This window comes from Odocoileus virginianus, chromosome 17 (genome assembly GCF_023699985.2).
Source record: "Odocoileus virginianus isolate 20LAN1187 ecotype Illinois chromosome 17, Ovbor_1.2, whole genome shotgun sequence".
Classification (NCBI taxonomy): Eukaryota; Metazoa; Chordata; class Mammalia; order Artiodactyla; family Cervidae; genus Odocoileus; species Odocoileus virginianus.
In genome coordinates, this window is record NC_069690.1 from 13,781,300 (window position 1) to 13,797,751 (window position 16,452).

Below are 16,452 nucleotides of genomic sequence, written 5' to 3' on the forward strand. Positions count from 1 at the left end.
GGTTTGAAAGTGAAAGTTAAGTTACTCAGTTGTGTCTGACTCTTTGCGACCCCCTGGACTGTAGCCCACCAGGCTCCTCCGTCCATGGGATTCTCCAGGCAAGAATACTGGAGTAGATTGCCATTTCCTTCTCCAGGGGATCTTCCCGACCCAGGGATCGAACCCATTGTGGGGGGCGTCTCCTGCATTGCGGGCAGATGCTTTAACCTCTGAGCTAGGTTTAGGACAGCACAAAATCATGTTTCAGGACCAAGGATAGCATCTGTTCTCATTCCTCGCTCCCAACATGTTAGGTTTTACCTATGAGTCCGTTGCTGTCCTCTTTCTATACTTCTAGAGAGGAAAAACCACTTGATCAGCTATATGCAGTAAGTTAATGGCTTATCTGGCACTAGAATCTGATACATAAATGTCCTTTTGTTGTTATTTAGTCGCTAAGTCGTGTCCAACTCTTTTGCCACCCCGTGGACTGTAGCCTGCCAGGCTCCTCTGTCCATGGGATTCTCCAGGCAAGAATACTAGAGTGGGTTGCCATTTCCTCTTCCAGGAAATCTTCCTGACCAGGCTCCTCTGTCCATGGGATTCTCCAGGCAAGAATACTAGAGTGGGTTGTCATTTCCTCTTCCAGGAAATCTTCCTGACCCAGGGATAGAACCCGAGTCTCTTGCATCATCTGGCAGATTCTTTACCACTGAGCCACCAGGGAAGTGTCCTATGTATGTGGAAATGTCTATTGAGGACCTTTAAGTTAATAGATAATGATGTTCCAATTAAGATTTCTTTTTCACCTTACCTAACTGAGCTCTTTGCATTCATTTGGATATTAATTTATATTTTAATAATTGTCCACAATAAACAGTACTAAATCTAAGAATAAACATAAGCATTGATAATTATTTTTTAAATTCAATAAACTCTATTTTAGTAGAACTTATTAATGTTGAATAAACTATATCTAAAAACAAAACACTGGACTTTATGCTCATAGGGTGATAACCTATTATTCTGGTATAAAAAAATCAATTTTCCAGGAATCATACCAAACATTTGAAGAACAGACAGTTTCAACACTATTCAATTTTTTCCAGAGTCATATAAAAAGGGAAGATTCCCAGGTTATTTTAAATGGGAGTAACAGTAATTGTAAAACTTGACAGAGATAGTATACAAAAGGAAAACTCAGACTAATCTTCCTTATGAATGAAAATGCAAACGCAGAACTCCAGAAATGAAAGGATGGATCAACATTAAGAGAGTAATTATTATAATCCATAATTTCTAATTATAATCCACCATTTCTTCATGCAGAAAATTTTATGATTGTCCTCTTATATACTGAAAAAGCATTTGAAAAGCATGAATATATATTTTAATTTTTAGAAGACAATAAAATAGGAGCCCATAGATACTTCTTTAACATTATATTTATATCTATGTATTGATGTCTATATCTATCAATATCCACCAAAGACCATTATGCTAATAGGGAGATATGGGAAGCATTCTATTACATTTGGGGACAAAACCATTATGTGCACTACCACAACTTTTGTGCAGTGTTAATTAGCCAATGCCATTAGATAAGAGAAAGAAATTAGAGGGATAAAAGCTGAAGAACATAGGGCCATATTCAAGAGAATCCAATGAAAACCTATTATAAACAATAGAATAATTCAGATTGAATACCAACAGTTGTATTAACAGCATTGTATGAAGTCAGAATTAATATCACAAAAATGCAGTTTCCTAATATAACAAACAATCAAAGAAAATACCCAATTTTCAATAGCAACAAAAAGTTAAAATATCTAAGATAAGCCAATCTGAGAAAAAAGTTTAAGTAATATTGAAGGACACAGAAGAAAAATAAAATGGAAAGACATGTTATATTTTTGAAGGGAAGAAAGCTGTCAATTTTCTCTAAGTTATTTTATAAACTTAGTGAGGTATCAATTTAAAAAAACCCAAGAGATTAACTTAATCTGAAGACTAACTTAACTTCATTGGAACTTAAAGTTCCAGTGAAAAAATAAGTAAGAAGAGCCAGGAAATAAAAATCTGAAAAAGAAGAGCAATAGGAAGGGCACTCCAGATATGAAATCATTATAGAGCCTCAAATAAAAACAGAGTTATACTGACATATAATTAGATCAAGGGTACAGAATAGAAGATCTGAAAGTAGATGCAAACACATATTAGAATTTAGTTCGTGATGGAACTGGCCTCTCAACTAAGGGAGAAGAATGGGGATGTTTCAATAAAGAGACATTGGGATAACTGGGTGATAATTTATTTTTAAAAAGAGTCACGATTTCTACTATATACCAACATAAGCTCTAAATCAATCAAGAATTTTTAAAAAATCAAAGCCATAAGTGTTCTAGAAGAATACATTCATAAATGGCTTTATGCTTTTGGCATGAGGATTAGAACAATCAAGATTCAAAATCCAGAAGCCATGACAGTATACTGACATATGTGATTACATTAAAAAATAAGCAGTGTGCATGGCTAAAACAACTAAGTACAAAGTCAAAGGGCCATTGACCAGCTAGGAAAAATGTTTGCAACTGATATTACAGAGGGCCAATGTCTCTAATATATAAAGAGCTTCCAAAAGTTGATAAGGATAAAGAACAACTTAACAGAAAAATCAACAAACATAGTTCAGAGCAAATAAAATTCAAATGGCTTTCAAACATTTGGAAAGATTCCTAATAGTAATCAAAATAAGAGATGTAAATTTAAACAAGCTATCATTTCTATCTACTGGATTATAAAAAAGAAATCTGATATTATCATTTGTATGCTATACTGCTATTTCTCGGCATTTGTATGCGATGCTATGCAAGTCTTCCCATTCATTACTGGCAGGGATACATATTGGTGCAACTATGGAGGACAATTTGGCAATATCTATCAGAAGGACAGATGCATTTACCCTTTTATCCAGTAATCCCACTGCTGGGACTTTTAAAATTATTATTATTTTGGCCATACCACATGGCTTGTGGGATCTTAGTTCCCTGACTAGGGATCCAATCCAGGCCCTCAGCAGTGAAAGTGCTGTGTTAATCACTGGACTTCCAGAGAGTTCCTGGGACTTTATACTTTATATATACCTGTGTGCACACTAAATGTCCAAGACTATGTACAAGGTTACTCATTGTAATGGGCTTCCCAGGTGGCTCAGTGGTAAAGAATCTGCCGGCCAATGCAGAAGATGTGGGTTTGATCCCTGTGTGGGGAAGATCCCCTGTAGGAGGAAATGGCAACACACTCCAGCATTCTTGCCTGGGAAATCCCATAGACAGAGGAGCCCGGCAGACTACAGTCCATAGGGTCGCAGAGAGTCAGACACGACTGAGGACCCAGTGAATGAGCGTGCACGCATTGTAATATTCTTGTAATGGCAACAAGTTGAGGCAGGGACTTCCTTAGTGGTCCAGTGGTTGAGAGCCTGCCTTGTAGCACTGGGGTTGCAAGTTCCATCTCTGGTCAGGGAACCGGGATTTCACATGCCATGGAGCAACTGGAGAATCCATGCTTTGCAATGAAAGGTCCCACATGTTGCATCTAGGACCCTACACAGCTAGGTAAATAAATATTTATTTTAAAAAAGTTGGAGCAAACACGCAAGAACCCATCAACAGGGACTTATGTCACATCCATAAGATGGCATGTTAGACAAATGTGGGAAAAAATTAAGGAAGTTCTTGGCACTTGTGTAGAAAGATCTCCCACACATATTGGTGGACAAAAAGATGTGAGGGCTGAACAAAAGGGGGAAATATTTGCTAGTATTTGCACGAAGAAGTTCTGGAAAAATAGGTGAGAAACTGGCAAAAAAAAAAAAAAAAAAAGGTCTGTGTTAGGGGAGTAGGATGGAGCTGAAGAGGGAGGAGAAGAGCAAACAGGAGTAGAAGTGCTTTGGCATTTGGACTATGGGGATGTATTACCTAGTTAGAACTATTTTTTAAAGCAAATTGTCATTTTTCAGAGTCTGCTATTATTAGATTCTGAACTCTCAACGTGGTAAATAATCAGCTCAGTTTCGGTTTTGCAGTGGGAGTCCAGATTCTGTGGATAAGGAAATCCACTATTGCTTGACAATAGTTTAGCTTCAGATTAAACACTATAAATGTTTCTTGAAAGAAATGTAATGACTCTCTGGAGTTTTGTCTGTGCCTGGCGTTATGGGTACTAGAGAAAGTCAGGGGTGAGAGTACTGGATCAGATTCAGCCAGCCCCGAACGACCTCCATCCTGGTGTCCTAAACTGTTAGGTGCCCTCACCTGATTTCCTGTAGTTGGAAAAAGCATCAGTCCAGATACTTTAGTGTATCTGTTTAATGATTTCCCTAGCTCATCTACTGTATAGCACAGGGAACTCTGCTTAATATTGTGTAACAGCCTAAATGGGAGAAGGTTTTGAAAAAGAATAGACACTAGACACGTGTATATTTGTGTAAAAGAATCACTTTGCTCTGCACCTGAAACTAACACGTTGTTAATCAACTATACTCTAAAATACTCTTAAAATGTTTACTTATTGGACTTCCCTGGTGGTACAGTGGTTAAGAATCCATCTGCCGACAAAGAGGACTTAGGTTCCATCCCTTGTCTGGGAAGATTCCACATGCCACGGAGCAACTGACCCCATGCGCCACGACTGCTGAAGCCTGTATGCCTAGAGCTTGTGCTCTGCAACTAGAGATGCCATCAAAATAAGAAGCCGGCGTATGACAGCTGGAGAGTAGGTTCTGCAACTACAGAAAAACCTGTGCGAAGCAATGAAGACCCAATGCAACCAAAAATAAATTAATACAGTTTTAAAAAATTTTACTTATTTAGGCTGCACTGGGTTGCAGCGTGTGGACTTTAGTTGTGGTATGCTTGCAGGATCTAGTTCTCCAACCAGGGATTGAACCCGGGCCTCCTGCATTGGGAGTGCCCAGTCTTACCCACCGGGCCACCAGGGACTCCCTAACATAAATTTAAAAAAACACATTCACACACATACACAAACACAAACAATTTCCCTAGATCCATGGTGAGATTAATATGGATATGAAGTTCTGTGAGAACCCTGAGGAGAGAACAAACATGGGGCTTCTGGAGGGACTGGAAGGACTGAGATGTCAAAAGTAGGTTTTTTTGGAATTCTCTTGCTTTTTCTAAGATCCAGCCAGGTCTTAGTTGTGGCACACAGAATCTTCCACCTTTGTTGTACCATGTGGGAACTAGCACCCCAACCAAGGAATCCGCCTGCAATATGGGAGACCTGGGTTCGATCCCCGGGTTGGGAAGGAACCTTGGAGAAGGGAACAGCTACCCACACCAGTATTCTGGCCTGGAGAATTCCATGGACACTACAGTCCATGGAGTCGCAAAGAGTTGGACACGACTGAGCGACTTTAACTTTCAAACGTAGAGGAGGGCATTCGAGTCCCAGGGCACACCTGCACAAAGGCACAGAGACCCCAAGTCACATGCAGAGTTTCCTCTGGGGCACATGAAGTGGTTGGCACTTTATTGACATCTAGTCTGGCCCCTGTCATTGATTAAGTGTCAAGTAGAATATCAAAGAAATGAAAGGGACACATTGTCTCCACATAATTTCCTTGGGAAGCATATCCCATTATGTAATTAAAAATAAGAGCTATTTGGTGATGAGGAGGTGCTATGAACATCAAATGCTTTAGTGACATGCTCCACTTAGCAGCAGGCGTAGTCTGTGTGGCTTGCAGGGCTGTGCAGTAGAGACCGCGAGACAGTCTGGTGTCTGAGACAGCACCGGGTCCAGGCCTCGGCTCTGCCACTCCCCAGTGGTGTGACCATGGGCCAGGCGCTTGACCTGTTTGAGTTCCCATTTACTCATATGAAAAAGACAACAGTCAGTATATCTGCCTTGCAAAATTGTGAGAACCATAGAGGCATGTCAACTCCTGGGTATAAATGGTGTGTTTTCTTATTTTATACTTATACTACTTATTTTATACTTCCTGTTTGGTTTCTAAAGCTGCATGCTTAAACATATCCTTATGTCTTCTGTCCATCCAAAGATGCATGTTTCCCCCCATCTTGTAAATATTTATTTATTTACTTTTGGCTGTGATGGGTCTTGTTGCTGCTTAGGCTTTTCTTTAGCTGTGGCCAGTGAGGGCCACTCTCTTGTGGCAGTGCGTGGGCTTCTCATCTTGGGGGCTTCTTTTGTCCTGGAGCACAGGCTCTAGATGCTCAGGCTTCTGTGGCTGTGGCACGTGGGTTCAGTAGCTGTGGCTCCCAGCCTCTAGAGCACAGGCTCAGCGGTTGTGATGCATGGGCTTAGCTGCTCCGCAGCATACGGGATCTTCCTGGATCAGGGATTGAACCCGTGTCTTCTGCATTGGCAGGAGGGTTCTTTACCACTGGGAGTCACCAGGGAAGCCCTCCTCCCACCTTTTAACATCTCCAAAATCCGGATGTGTCTCATCATAGATTCCATCTCCTACTTATCACCATCCGGGTTACAGGCAAAACGAAGTTAAGCAAACATCTGGTACCAGTGAGAAAGCACCACGGCAAGGAACAATAAACAACCACCAATGCAATATGGGTAATTTCACTGGAAATCGACACTACAGATCCTGACTCTGATGTCACCACCACAGAACGACAACAGTCTCTTCATTCCTCCCCCCACCTCTTTGGAACAAATGATCGTTGACATAAGTTTAAAACCCTACAGGGCAAAGTTTATTCTCATGTCACAACACTGCTCCCTGCTCCCTCATGTCAAAGGGAAGACTCTTTGTTATGGATGCAGTCTTAGATAGATCTGTAAGGGAGTGATGCTTCAGGAGAGTTATCTCAGAGTCTAATCTCAGCATCTCCCAGTGCAGGGCTGCATGGAGTTTCCTTCCAGTAAAGTTCTCATAGCTCCATCTTCTCCACTGATATTTAATGACCACCTTCTTCTTGGAAGGGTTCTTCCTACTTCCATCAGGGGGGACTGTTCAGGGGCATTTTGAGATTCAGGTGCTTTAAGAGTAGCAAGGGAAAGAATAAGTTCTCAACCAGCTACAATAAGCACATACTTCATGCAATTTCATTTATTCCTCACCATAAGAGGTGTGCTATTTTTGTAAACATGGATTTCTGTTCGTTTTACAGATGAGGGAACAGTCTTAGGTTAAGAAATTTACCAGGGTCAGAAACATAATAAGCACATAGGCTTAGCTGAAGTGTGCCCGACTATCAAGGCTTCTTTTCCCTCAATGTAATATAATAATATTGGCAAAAGAATGTATATAAAATATGTAATTTATAATAATTAACAAGATTACAATTTAAGTATGAGTATTTAGCAATTTTGATTAATTACAACTAATCAGAAAAATGTGACCTTTGCCATTAAATGTATAATCTTTTCCACATCTAGTGACACCAGGATGTCTGAAATACACCCCTGAATCGCTCCAGAAGGAACTGTTCTTGCAGAATGAAGGTTTGGAGGAATTAATAAATAGGCAAATAGACCCATTCTCCCAGGGAATTTTAATCCTTTCTACAAGCTGGGCTGTGGACCTGAACTTGGAAGAGAAGCAAGGAGTCATCTGTGATGCTCTGCTGATAGCGCAGAACAGGCCGCCCATTCTCTACACCGTCCTCAGGGAGCAAGACGCAGAGGGGCAGTCCTATTGCACTCGCGTCGCGTTCACGCTGAAGCAGAAGTTGGTGAACATGGGAGGCTACACTGGAAATCTGTGTATCACGACCAAGGTCCTCCACCTGAGTCCCGAGCGCAGCGCAGAGTCCTCGGCGGGTTCAGGCTCTGTGATTGATTACCCCAGCTCCTATCACCTAGCAGACACTCAGCAAATGGAAGCTTTGCTTCAGTCGCTTGTGATCGTCTTGCTTGGCTTCCGGTCTCTCTTGAGTGACCAGCTCGGCTGTGAGGTTTTAAATCTGCTCACAGCCAAGCAGTATAAGATCTTCTCAAAAAACCTGCGCAAGAACAAAGAGTTGTTTATCCATGGCTTACCTGGCTCAGGGAAGACGATCATGGCCACAAAGATCATGGAGAAGATCAGGAACACATTTCACTGTAAGACAAATGAAATTCTCTACATTTGTGAGAACAAGCCTTTGAAGAATTTTATCAGGTAAGCAGTTGGATCTTTTTTTTTTTTGGCCGTACCACACCGCTTAATGGGATTGAACCCAGGCGCACTGTGCCAAAAGGGCCGAATTCGAATCATTGGACGGCCAGGGAAGTCCCAGCAGCTGGATCTTATTGTCAGCAAATGAAGTTCTGTCTAAATTCACTCCACATCCCCGACAACCTGAATCACCTTGTTTCTTGAGAGTAAGATGGTAAAATGATCTGTGGCAACAATACCATGTTTGTAGCTGCTGCTAAGTTGTGGAGAAGGCGATGGCACCCCACTCCAGTACTCTTGCCTGGAGAATCCCATGAACGGAGGAGCCTGGTCGGCTGCAGTCCATGGGGTCGCTAGGAGTCGGACACGACTTCACTTTCACTTTCACTTTTCACTTTCATGCACTGGAGAAGGAAATGGCAACCCACTCCAGTGTTCTTGCCTGGAGAATCCCAGGGACGGGGGAGCCTGGTGGGCTGCCGTCTCCCTGGGATTCTCCAGGCAAGAACACTGGAGTGGATTGCCATTTCCTTCTCCACATGTTTGTAGGAGTATGATCATTTTCGTCCTTTACTGACCCAAGAGAAAACCGGGATGTGTCTTTTTAATTTTCACAGGGACAAAAATATCTGCCAGGCAGTGACCCGGAAGAGCTTCATGAAATATGACTTTACACACACTCAACACATCATCATCGATGAAGCTCAGAATTTCCGCACTGAAGATGGGGATTGGTATAGAAAGGCGAAAACCATCACTCAGAGAGACACGGATTGCCCAAGAATTCTCTGGATCTTTCTGGACTACTTTCAGACCAGCCACGTGGAGGACATCGGCCTCCCTGCTCTCTCAGCCCAGTATCCAAGGGAAGAGCTCACCAGAGTCGTACGCAATGCAGATCAAATAGCCAGATACCTACAACGTGTATTGCAGAGGGTCAGGAAAAATCCTCCACGTAACATCCCTCATGAGCCCCTGAAGATGTGTCTTGAAGCTAAATGGGCTCGGGATGTTCAGGGAACCTTAAGTATTAAGAAGAACTTAACTCTGAATGCAATAGTGATGTATGTGGCAGACACGTGCAAGCTTCTCTTTGAAAGGGGCTATTCTCCCAAGGATGTTGCTGTGCTTGTCAGCACCGCAAGAGATGTGAAGAAATACCAGCAGGAGCTCTTGAAAGCAATGAGGAAGAAAGGGATAGTGTGTCTCACCAATGCGAATGACATGGGGGGTGATCACATTGTGTTGGACAGTGTCCGAAGATTCTCAGGTCTGGAAAGGAGCATTGTGTTTGGGATCCATCCAAGCACCGTGAAGGCAGCTATCTTATACAACATTCTTGCCTGTCTGGTATCCAGAGCGAATCAACATCTACATATTCTGTGGCAGCGTGACGTTGAAGAAGAATTCCAAACCAAAACGGGATGAGGCGATTTGCTCTGTCGGTATCCATGGGTGGCAATCTGACTGGTATTGGAAGAAACTTGTCTTTTCCATTCATGGGTCAGCTAGAGATTTGGGCAGAGCTGACATACAGAATCTAGAACGTCCCTCTCTGGCTCTCTCCTTTTAGGGATTCCTCCCCAAACTACTTCTGACAGCTATTGTCCCAAATTCTGACTCTGATTCTTCCGACCAGAATGATAGTGGTTTTCTAAAGGAGCTTTAATCACCCTGCACAGCCCAGACTGTGACCTGCCCTTTGGCTAAAAGCCATAAAGACAACACATTCTTCCTGTGGTCATTGTTTCTTCTAAGTCTGGGCCCTCATAGTGTATTTTTTTAAAAAATTTGTCCAGGATCTATAGTTAATTTGCAGAAGGGTGGTCTGGTAGGGACTACTTGGCCAAATTAGAAGCAGAACTCTTGTTTCCAGAATTCTTGACATTTCTGTGTGTTGCATTGATCCAGGATTTGGGAGATTCCCAAGATAGTTCAGACAGCAACTGAGTGGGTCCTAATAGTTTTTGGCAGAACATAGAACACTGTACAATTATTTAATCCTTTAAAATTGTAAGTTCCATTTTTTTTGTCTTCAGAATATCCCAAATCAAGCTTTAATCATGATAGTAAGCATTGATTGTCACTTTACAAAGAAATTATAAGCCAATATAAAACAAAACTAGAGCCATTTTCTCTTTCAGTGAGAGCATTAGAGACCAAAATCTGCTTCTAAAGGTGCACACGGGTCATTAAGTAAATAGAACTAGGAAAAATACAGTCTTTACAGAGCAACTTCTCAACTCTGCTCTACTTAATGTTCTATAACATATCAACTTAAATTTTAAGTCAAGTATATTCTTGAACTATAATTTCCCCCTTTGCTTTTATATTTTGGTGGGCCAGTCTTATGGACTGAATGCTTGTGTCCTTCCAAAATTCACAGATTGAAGCCCTTAATGTTTAGTGTGGATATATTTGTAGATTTGTAAGGAAGTCATTAAGGTTAAATGAGGTCATAGGATGGGGTCTTGGTCTCCTAAGATTGGAGACCTTATAAGAGACACCCAAGAGCTCTTTCTGTCTCTTTCTCTGTCCACACACAAACACAAGGTCATGTGAACACAGAGAGAGATGGTGGCCACTTCCAAGTCAAGAGAAGAGGCTCCAAGATGAAACAACTCCTACTGACACCACGATCTTAGATTCCCAGCATCTAGAACTTTGTGAAATAAATTTCTGTCCTTTAAGCCATCCAGTCTGGGACATTTTGTTCTTACAGCCTGAGCAGACTAACATAACCACAGAATTATTCTTCTAATTAAAACACATACTTAATAATGTTAGTGTTAGTTGCTCAGTCATGTCTGACTCTTTGTGACCCCATGGAGGTCACCAGGCTCCTCTAACCATGGAATTCTTCAGGCAAGAATACTGGAGCGGGTAGCTATTCCCTTCTCCAGGGGATCTTTCTGACCCAGGGATCGAACCCAGGCCTCCCACATTGCAGGCAGATTCTTCACCATCTAAGCCACCAGGGAAGCCCTGCTACTTAATAACGCTAATGCATTTCTTATTTTTCTGTCCATACAAAACATCTGAAAAATGTTTCTAGTCTAAAAAATAACCATAAAACATTTGTACAACTAATGGAAATTTAAAACATTACATGACTAATATTCCACTTATTACTAGTCCTATTCTACTCCCCTTCTCCCATATTATAAGTTGTGACTTTTTCTTTCTCCTGTCTCTGCTTGCACATGGAATTTCATCCTCTTGACTTGAAACTGGAGGCTCTTCTAACTTCAGCAAAATAAAGAAAAAGTGTTCTTTCTTTCTGACTGCATTAAATCAGTTACAACACTGTACCAAATAGTTATCCTTGTAAATGCTGTTTCTAAAAAAATTGGTTTTGTAAGGTCCCTGGACTTGGAGTTGCAATGTCTACAAAAGTAATTCTTTTAAAGTCTAATTCTGGAGCAAAGCCTGCCACCATGTCCTGCCCACTGTCCACTGCACACAGTGGGGTTTCTCTCCAGAAACTTGCTTCAGGCCTGTAAACTCCCCCATCCATTAAACCATTGGTTCTCTGTTGCTGACTCCAGCCTGTTTCTTCAGTCTTGAAGCTGGGCAAACACAGGCCTTGTAGGCCTGAGGGTGCAGTCCAGAAACTGGTGGAACCAACCAAGAAACTGAAGAAACTCCCACTAGTGCCAAGATGTTGGAAAACACAGGATGGGGAATGGAAAGCTGCAGGGACTGTCCATGAGCCTGTGGGGCCTGGAAGTTGCAGGGGTAATCCTGGGGTGTCTGTCCTTGCTGAAGGGGGGCCACCAAGAGATCTGGAGAGCAATGGCCTCTGATGGCTCTGCTGTTGTATCAGAGTGAGCCTTTGTCATTGGCAAAGCTATCTTTCAAGAAGGATTTGGTATTTCTCTTGTGCCTCTGAGATGTAAATAATCTATCTGGGCTTTCTGGAACTTTAATCTTACATGAGCTCTAAGGGTAAAGAAGGGAAAAAAAGCTTTTAGGTAAACTCTGTAGAAATAATTATATTTTGGGAATGTCTACCTAAAATAGTCTCCCTAGATTTTGGTGACTTTGAAAATGAAGTTGAAAGAAGAGAATTCGTGAGTCATTTCAAACAGGATAAAATAGTGAAGTATTAATTGCTGGGCAAGTCTAAGTTTACCTACCTTTGTTTGCTTAGGAAAGGAAGGCTAAACATTAAGTTTTCCAATTAGGAAGAGCATAATTACTTGCTTCTTGTGTTGTTTTTTTTTTTTTTTTGCCAGAGATTAAGATTCTCAAGGGTTAAGATTATAATCAGTCATAATTCTTGTAACCAAGTTTCTTTATCCATCACATCGTGATTGTTTGTGTCTTTTTTTTAAAGACTTTTGACATTTGTTATTGCTGTACTCTGATGTTTTAGCAAAAATGCTTCATCTTCAAGAAGATTTGTAGGAAGGGCCTCTTGACCATAACAGTTCTGATAAATTTCATCTTATACTGCTGAACTGATAGATCAGTTGGTAAAGAATCTGCCTGCAATGCAGGAGAACCTGGTTCGATTCCCGGCTCAGGAAGATCCACTGGAGAAGGGATAGGCTACTCACTCCAGTATTCTTGGGCTTCCCTGTGGCTCAGCTGGCAAAGAATCCACCTGCAATGCAGGAGACTGGGGTTCGATCCCTGGGTTGGGAAAATCCCCTGGAGAAGGGAAAGGCTACCCACTCCAGTATTCTGGCCTGGAGAATTCTATGGACTGTAATCCATGGGGTTGCAAAGAGTTGCACACAACTGGGCGACTTTCACGGAATACTGTTGAACTGGTTAAGAACTTGAAGAATCCTAACAGAAGACCTGATGGCTTCATAAAAAGTTAACAGAAAGACTGGTTACTGAATGACCTGGTAAATATGGTTCTAACATTTATGGGTTTTGTCTGGAATGTTACTGTTTTTGATCTGTGTTTTTCAGATATGAAGAAGCTCTTTCACTCAAGATGGGTATGATTTATAGCCATTTGGTAAACTACACCTGTGGGTAGAATTAAAACATTTTTCATCTCTACCTGTCCCTCCAGAAGTTAGAGATCCTTAGGTTCTGAGCAGCCTTCTCAGGTGGTGATAGAGACTATCTCCGGGCATATGCAGGAATCTTAATATTTTGGGGACTGAGAAATCCATCACGTATAGCCTGAGAGCAGGCCTTTGGCATGGCTTCGCTGGCTTCCAGGGGCCTTTTGGGAATTCTGTCTGAGACTCCTAAGGAGTTCTCCCTCAGTCAGTTTGGAGGAGTATCATTGCATGGTGAGACTCTGTGGTCAATTGACCAGGCTTATTTTGCAAACAAATTACTTTTGATGGGCTGTGTTTCGTGGAATGAGGGTAATTTTAGAGAGAACAATATTCCAGTTCTGTTAATTGAGCTCTGTATTTATGAAAGTTACTGTGCTAGCCATACTTTTGCCCTGATGTTCTGGATGGAAAGAAAAAATTATCTGGTGAAACTGTCACAGAGTAAAACTACTCATGAAGTGTGACACTGTTTGCTTTAAATCTATGACTAAAAACACATGTAGGGGTGCTTCCCTGGGGGTCCAGTGATTAAGAATCGGTAGGGGACACAGGTTCAATTCCCGGTTTGGAAGATCCCACATGGTGTGTGGAAAGCTAAGCTCGAGTGCCACAGCTACTGACCCCACGTGCCCTAGAGCCCATGCGTCGCAACAAGAGAAGCCACTGCAGTGAGAAGCCCACGCACTGCAACAGAGAGTAGCCCCTGCTCGCCCCAACCAGAGAAAGCCGCACACAGCAACCCAGACCCAGCGCACTCAAAAAGCTTTTTTTTTCTTTCTCAAAAAGCTGTACAGAAGCACACACATAAAATAAGCAAATTTTAAAAAGAAAAAAGCTCACATAGGGGCTTCCCTGATGGTGTGTGTGTCAGGTGCTCAGTCGTGTCCAGTTCTTTGGGACGCTATGGACTGTAGCCCTCGAAGCTCCTCTATCCACTGGGATTCTCCAGGCCAGAATGCTGGAGTGGATTGCCATGCCGTCCTCCAGGGGATCTTCCCTACCCAGGGATCGAAACTGCATGTCTTACGTCTCCTGCATTGGCAGGTGGGTTTTTAACCCACTAAACCCCCTGGGAAACCTCTGATGGTCCACTGGTTAAAACTCTATGCTTCTACTGCAGGGGGGCTTAAGTCTGATTCCTGATCAGGGAAGTTCCACATACTGCATGGCGTAGCCCCACCCCCCAAAAAAGAAAAATTTAAAAAGCATATGTAAAGTGCTTGTGTAACAATTGCATAAAATATATGGCCTCTAAAGTGTTTCCTCATTAACATAACTTCTGAGCATGTTCACGAGATCTGATTAGATTTCCCTCAATATGAATGATTAGGTGAATATAAAGGAGGCCTAGGGACACAATCTGAATCTAGATTAGAAGCCAACACCCTATTGAGGGTTGGATATTTTAATCATCAGTGCTTTCTATTGAAAGATTTGCAATTAAAAAGAGAAGTGGTGGAAGAACCTGCACATATTGAGGAAGTCAGACAGTTTATACATGGCTGAACTTAAATTTTACTGACCAGAGCAGCCCACCCTGTGGTCCTTCAGACATGCACTGTACATCTGCTTTGGCCATTGGGAAAGGGAAGGCATTCAAAAGTCAAACGGGAGTAGCTGTGGTTCAGACAACCAAATTAAAACTAAGTGGCCTCTGTATACATAATTTTGGACATGCTCTTATATTACTGAAAACTTGAGTTTTTAAAAAAATTTATTTATTTAAATTGGAGGCTAGTTACTTTATAATATTGTAGTGGTTTTTGCCATACATTGACATGAATCAGCCGTGGGTGTACGTGTGTTCCCCATTCTGAATCCTCCTCCCACCTCCCTCCCCATCCCATCCCTCAGGGTCATCCCAGTGCACCAGCCCTGAGCACACTGACTCATGCATCAAATCCAGACTCGTGATCCGTTTCACATATGATAATATGCATGTTTCAATGCTATTCTCTCAATTCATCCCACCCTCGCCTTCTCCCACAGAGTCCAAAAGTCTGTTCTTTACATCTGTGTCTCTTTTGCTGTCTCACATATAGGGTGATCGTTACCATCTTTCTAAATCCCATATATATGTGTTAATATACTCTATTGGTGTTTTTCTTTCTGACTTATTTCACTCTGTATAATAGGCTCCAGTTTCATCCACCTTAATAGAACTGATTCAAGTGCATTCTTTTAATGGCTGAGTAATGTTCCATTGTGTATATGTACCACAGCTTTCTTATCCATTCATCTAGGTTGCTGCCATGTCCTGGCTATTATAAACAGTGCTGCGATGAACACTGGGGTACATGTGTCTCTTTCCATTCTGGTTTCCTCGGTGTGTATGCCCAGCAGTGGGATTGCCGGGTCTTACGGCAGTTCTATTTCCAGGTTTTTAAGGAATCTCCACATTATTCTCTATAGTGGCTGTACTGTTTGCATTCCCACCAACAGTGTAAGAGGGTTCCCTATTCTCCTCACCATCTCCAGCCTTTATTGTTTGTAGACTTTTTGATAGCAGCCATTCTGACCAGCATGAGATGGTACCTCATTGTGGTTTTGATTTGCGTTTCTCTGATAATGAGTGATGTTGAGCATCTTTTCATGTGTTTGTTAGCCATCTGTATGTCTTCTTTGCAGAAATGTCTGTTTAGTTCTTTGGCCCATTTTTTGATTGGGTCTTTTATTTTTCTGGAATTGAGCTGAAGGAGCTGCTTGTATATTTTTGAGATTAATTTTTTGTCAGTTGCTTCATTTGCTATTATTTTCTCCCATTCTGAAGGCTGTCTTTTCACCTTGCTTATAGTTTCCTTCATTGTGCAAAATCTTTTAAATTTAATTAGTTCCCATTTGTTTATTTTTGCTCTTATTTCCATTGCTCTGGGAGGTGGGTCATAGAGGATCCTGCTGTGATTTATATCAGAGTGTTTTGCCTATGTTTTCCTCTAGGAGTTTGATAGTTTCTGGCCTTACATTTAGATCTTTAATCCATTTTGAGTTTATTTTTGTGTATGGTGTTAGAAAGTGTTCTAGTTTCATTCTTTTACAAGTGGTTGACCAGTTTTCCCAGCACCACTTGTTAAAGAGATTGTCTTTTCTCCATTGTATATTCTTGCCTCCTTTGTCAAAGATACGGTGTCCACAGGTGTGTGGATTTATCTATGGGCTTTCTGTTTCATTCCATTGATCTACTTTTCTGTCTTTGTGCCAGTACCATACTGTCTTGATGACTGTAGCTTTGTAGTATAGTTTGAAGTCAGGCAGGTTGATTCCTCCAGTTCCATTCTTCTTTCT

The 16,452-nt window shown here is 41.7% G+C and overlaps 1 protein-coding gene and 1 long non-coding RNA gene across 2 annotated transcripts in view; one reads left to right on the forward strand and one right to left on the reverse strand.

The window, feature by feature from the left end:
* SLFN11 (schlafen family member 11) overlaps nt 1-11,685 on the forward strand; it is a 33,566-nt gene extending 21,881 nt beyond the window's left edge. The window contains exons 4-5 of the mRNA XM_020902309.2: nt 7,423-8,146; nt 8,761-11,685. Coding sequence (XP_020757968.2) covers nt 7,423-8,146; nt 8,761-9,571 — 1,535 coding nt within the window. The 3' untranslated portion in view covers nt 9,572-11,685. The remainder of the gene's footprint in view (nt 1-7,422; nt 8,147-8,760) is intronic.
* The window catches only part of LOC110142891 (uncharacterized), a 28,759-nt gene that overhangs the window by 2,596 nt on the left and 9,711 nt on the right, over nt 1-16,452 (reverse strand). The window contains exon 3 of the long non-coding RNA XR_002315431.2: nt 8,026-8,086. This is a non-coding gene — a long non-coding RNA (uncharacterized lncRNA). The remainder of the gene's footprint in view (nt 1-8,025; nt 8,087-16,452) is intronic.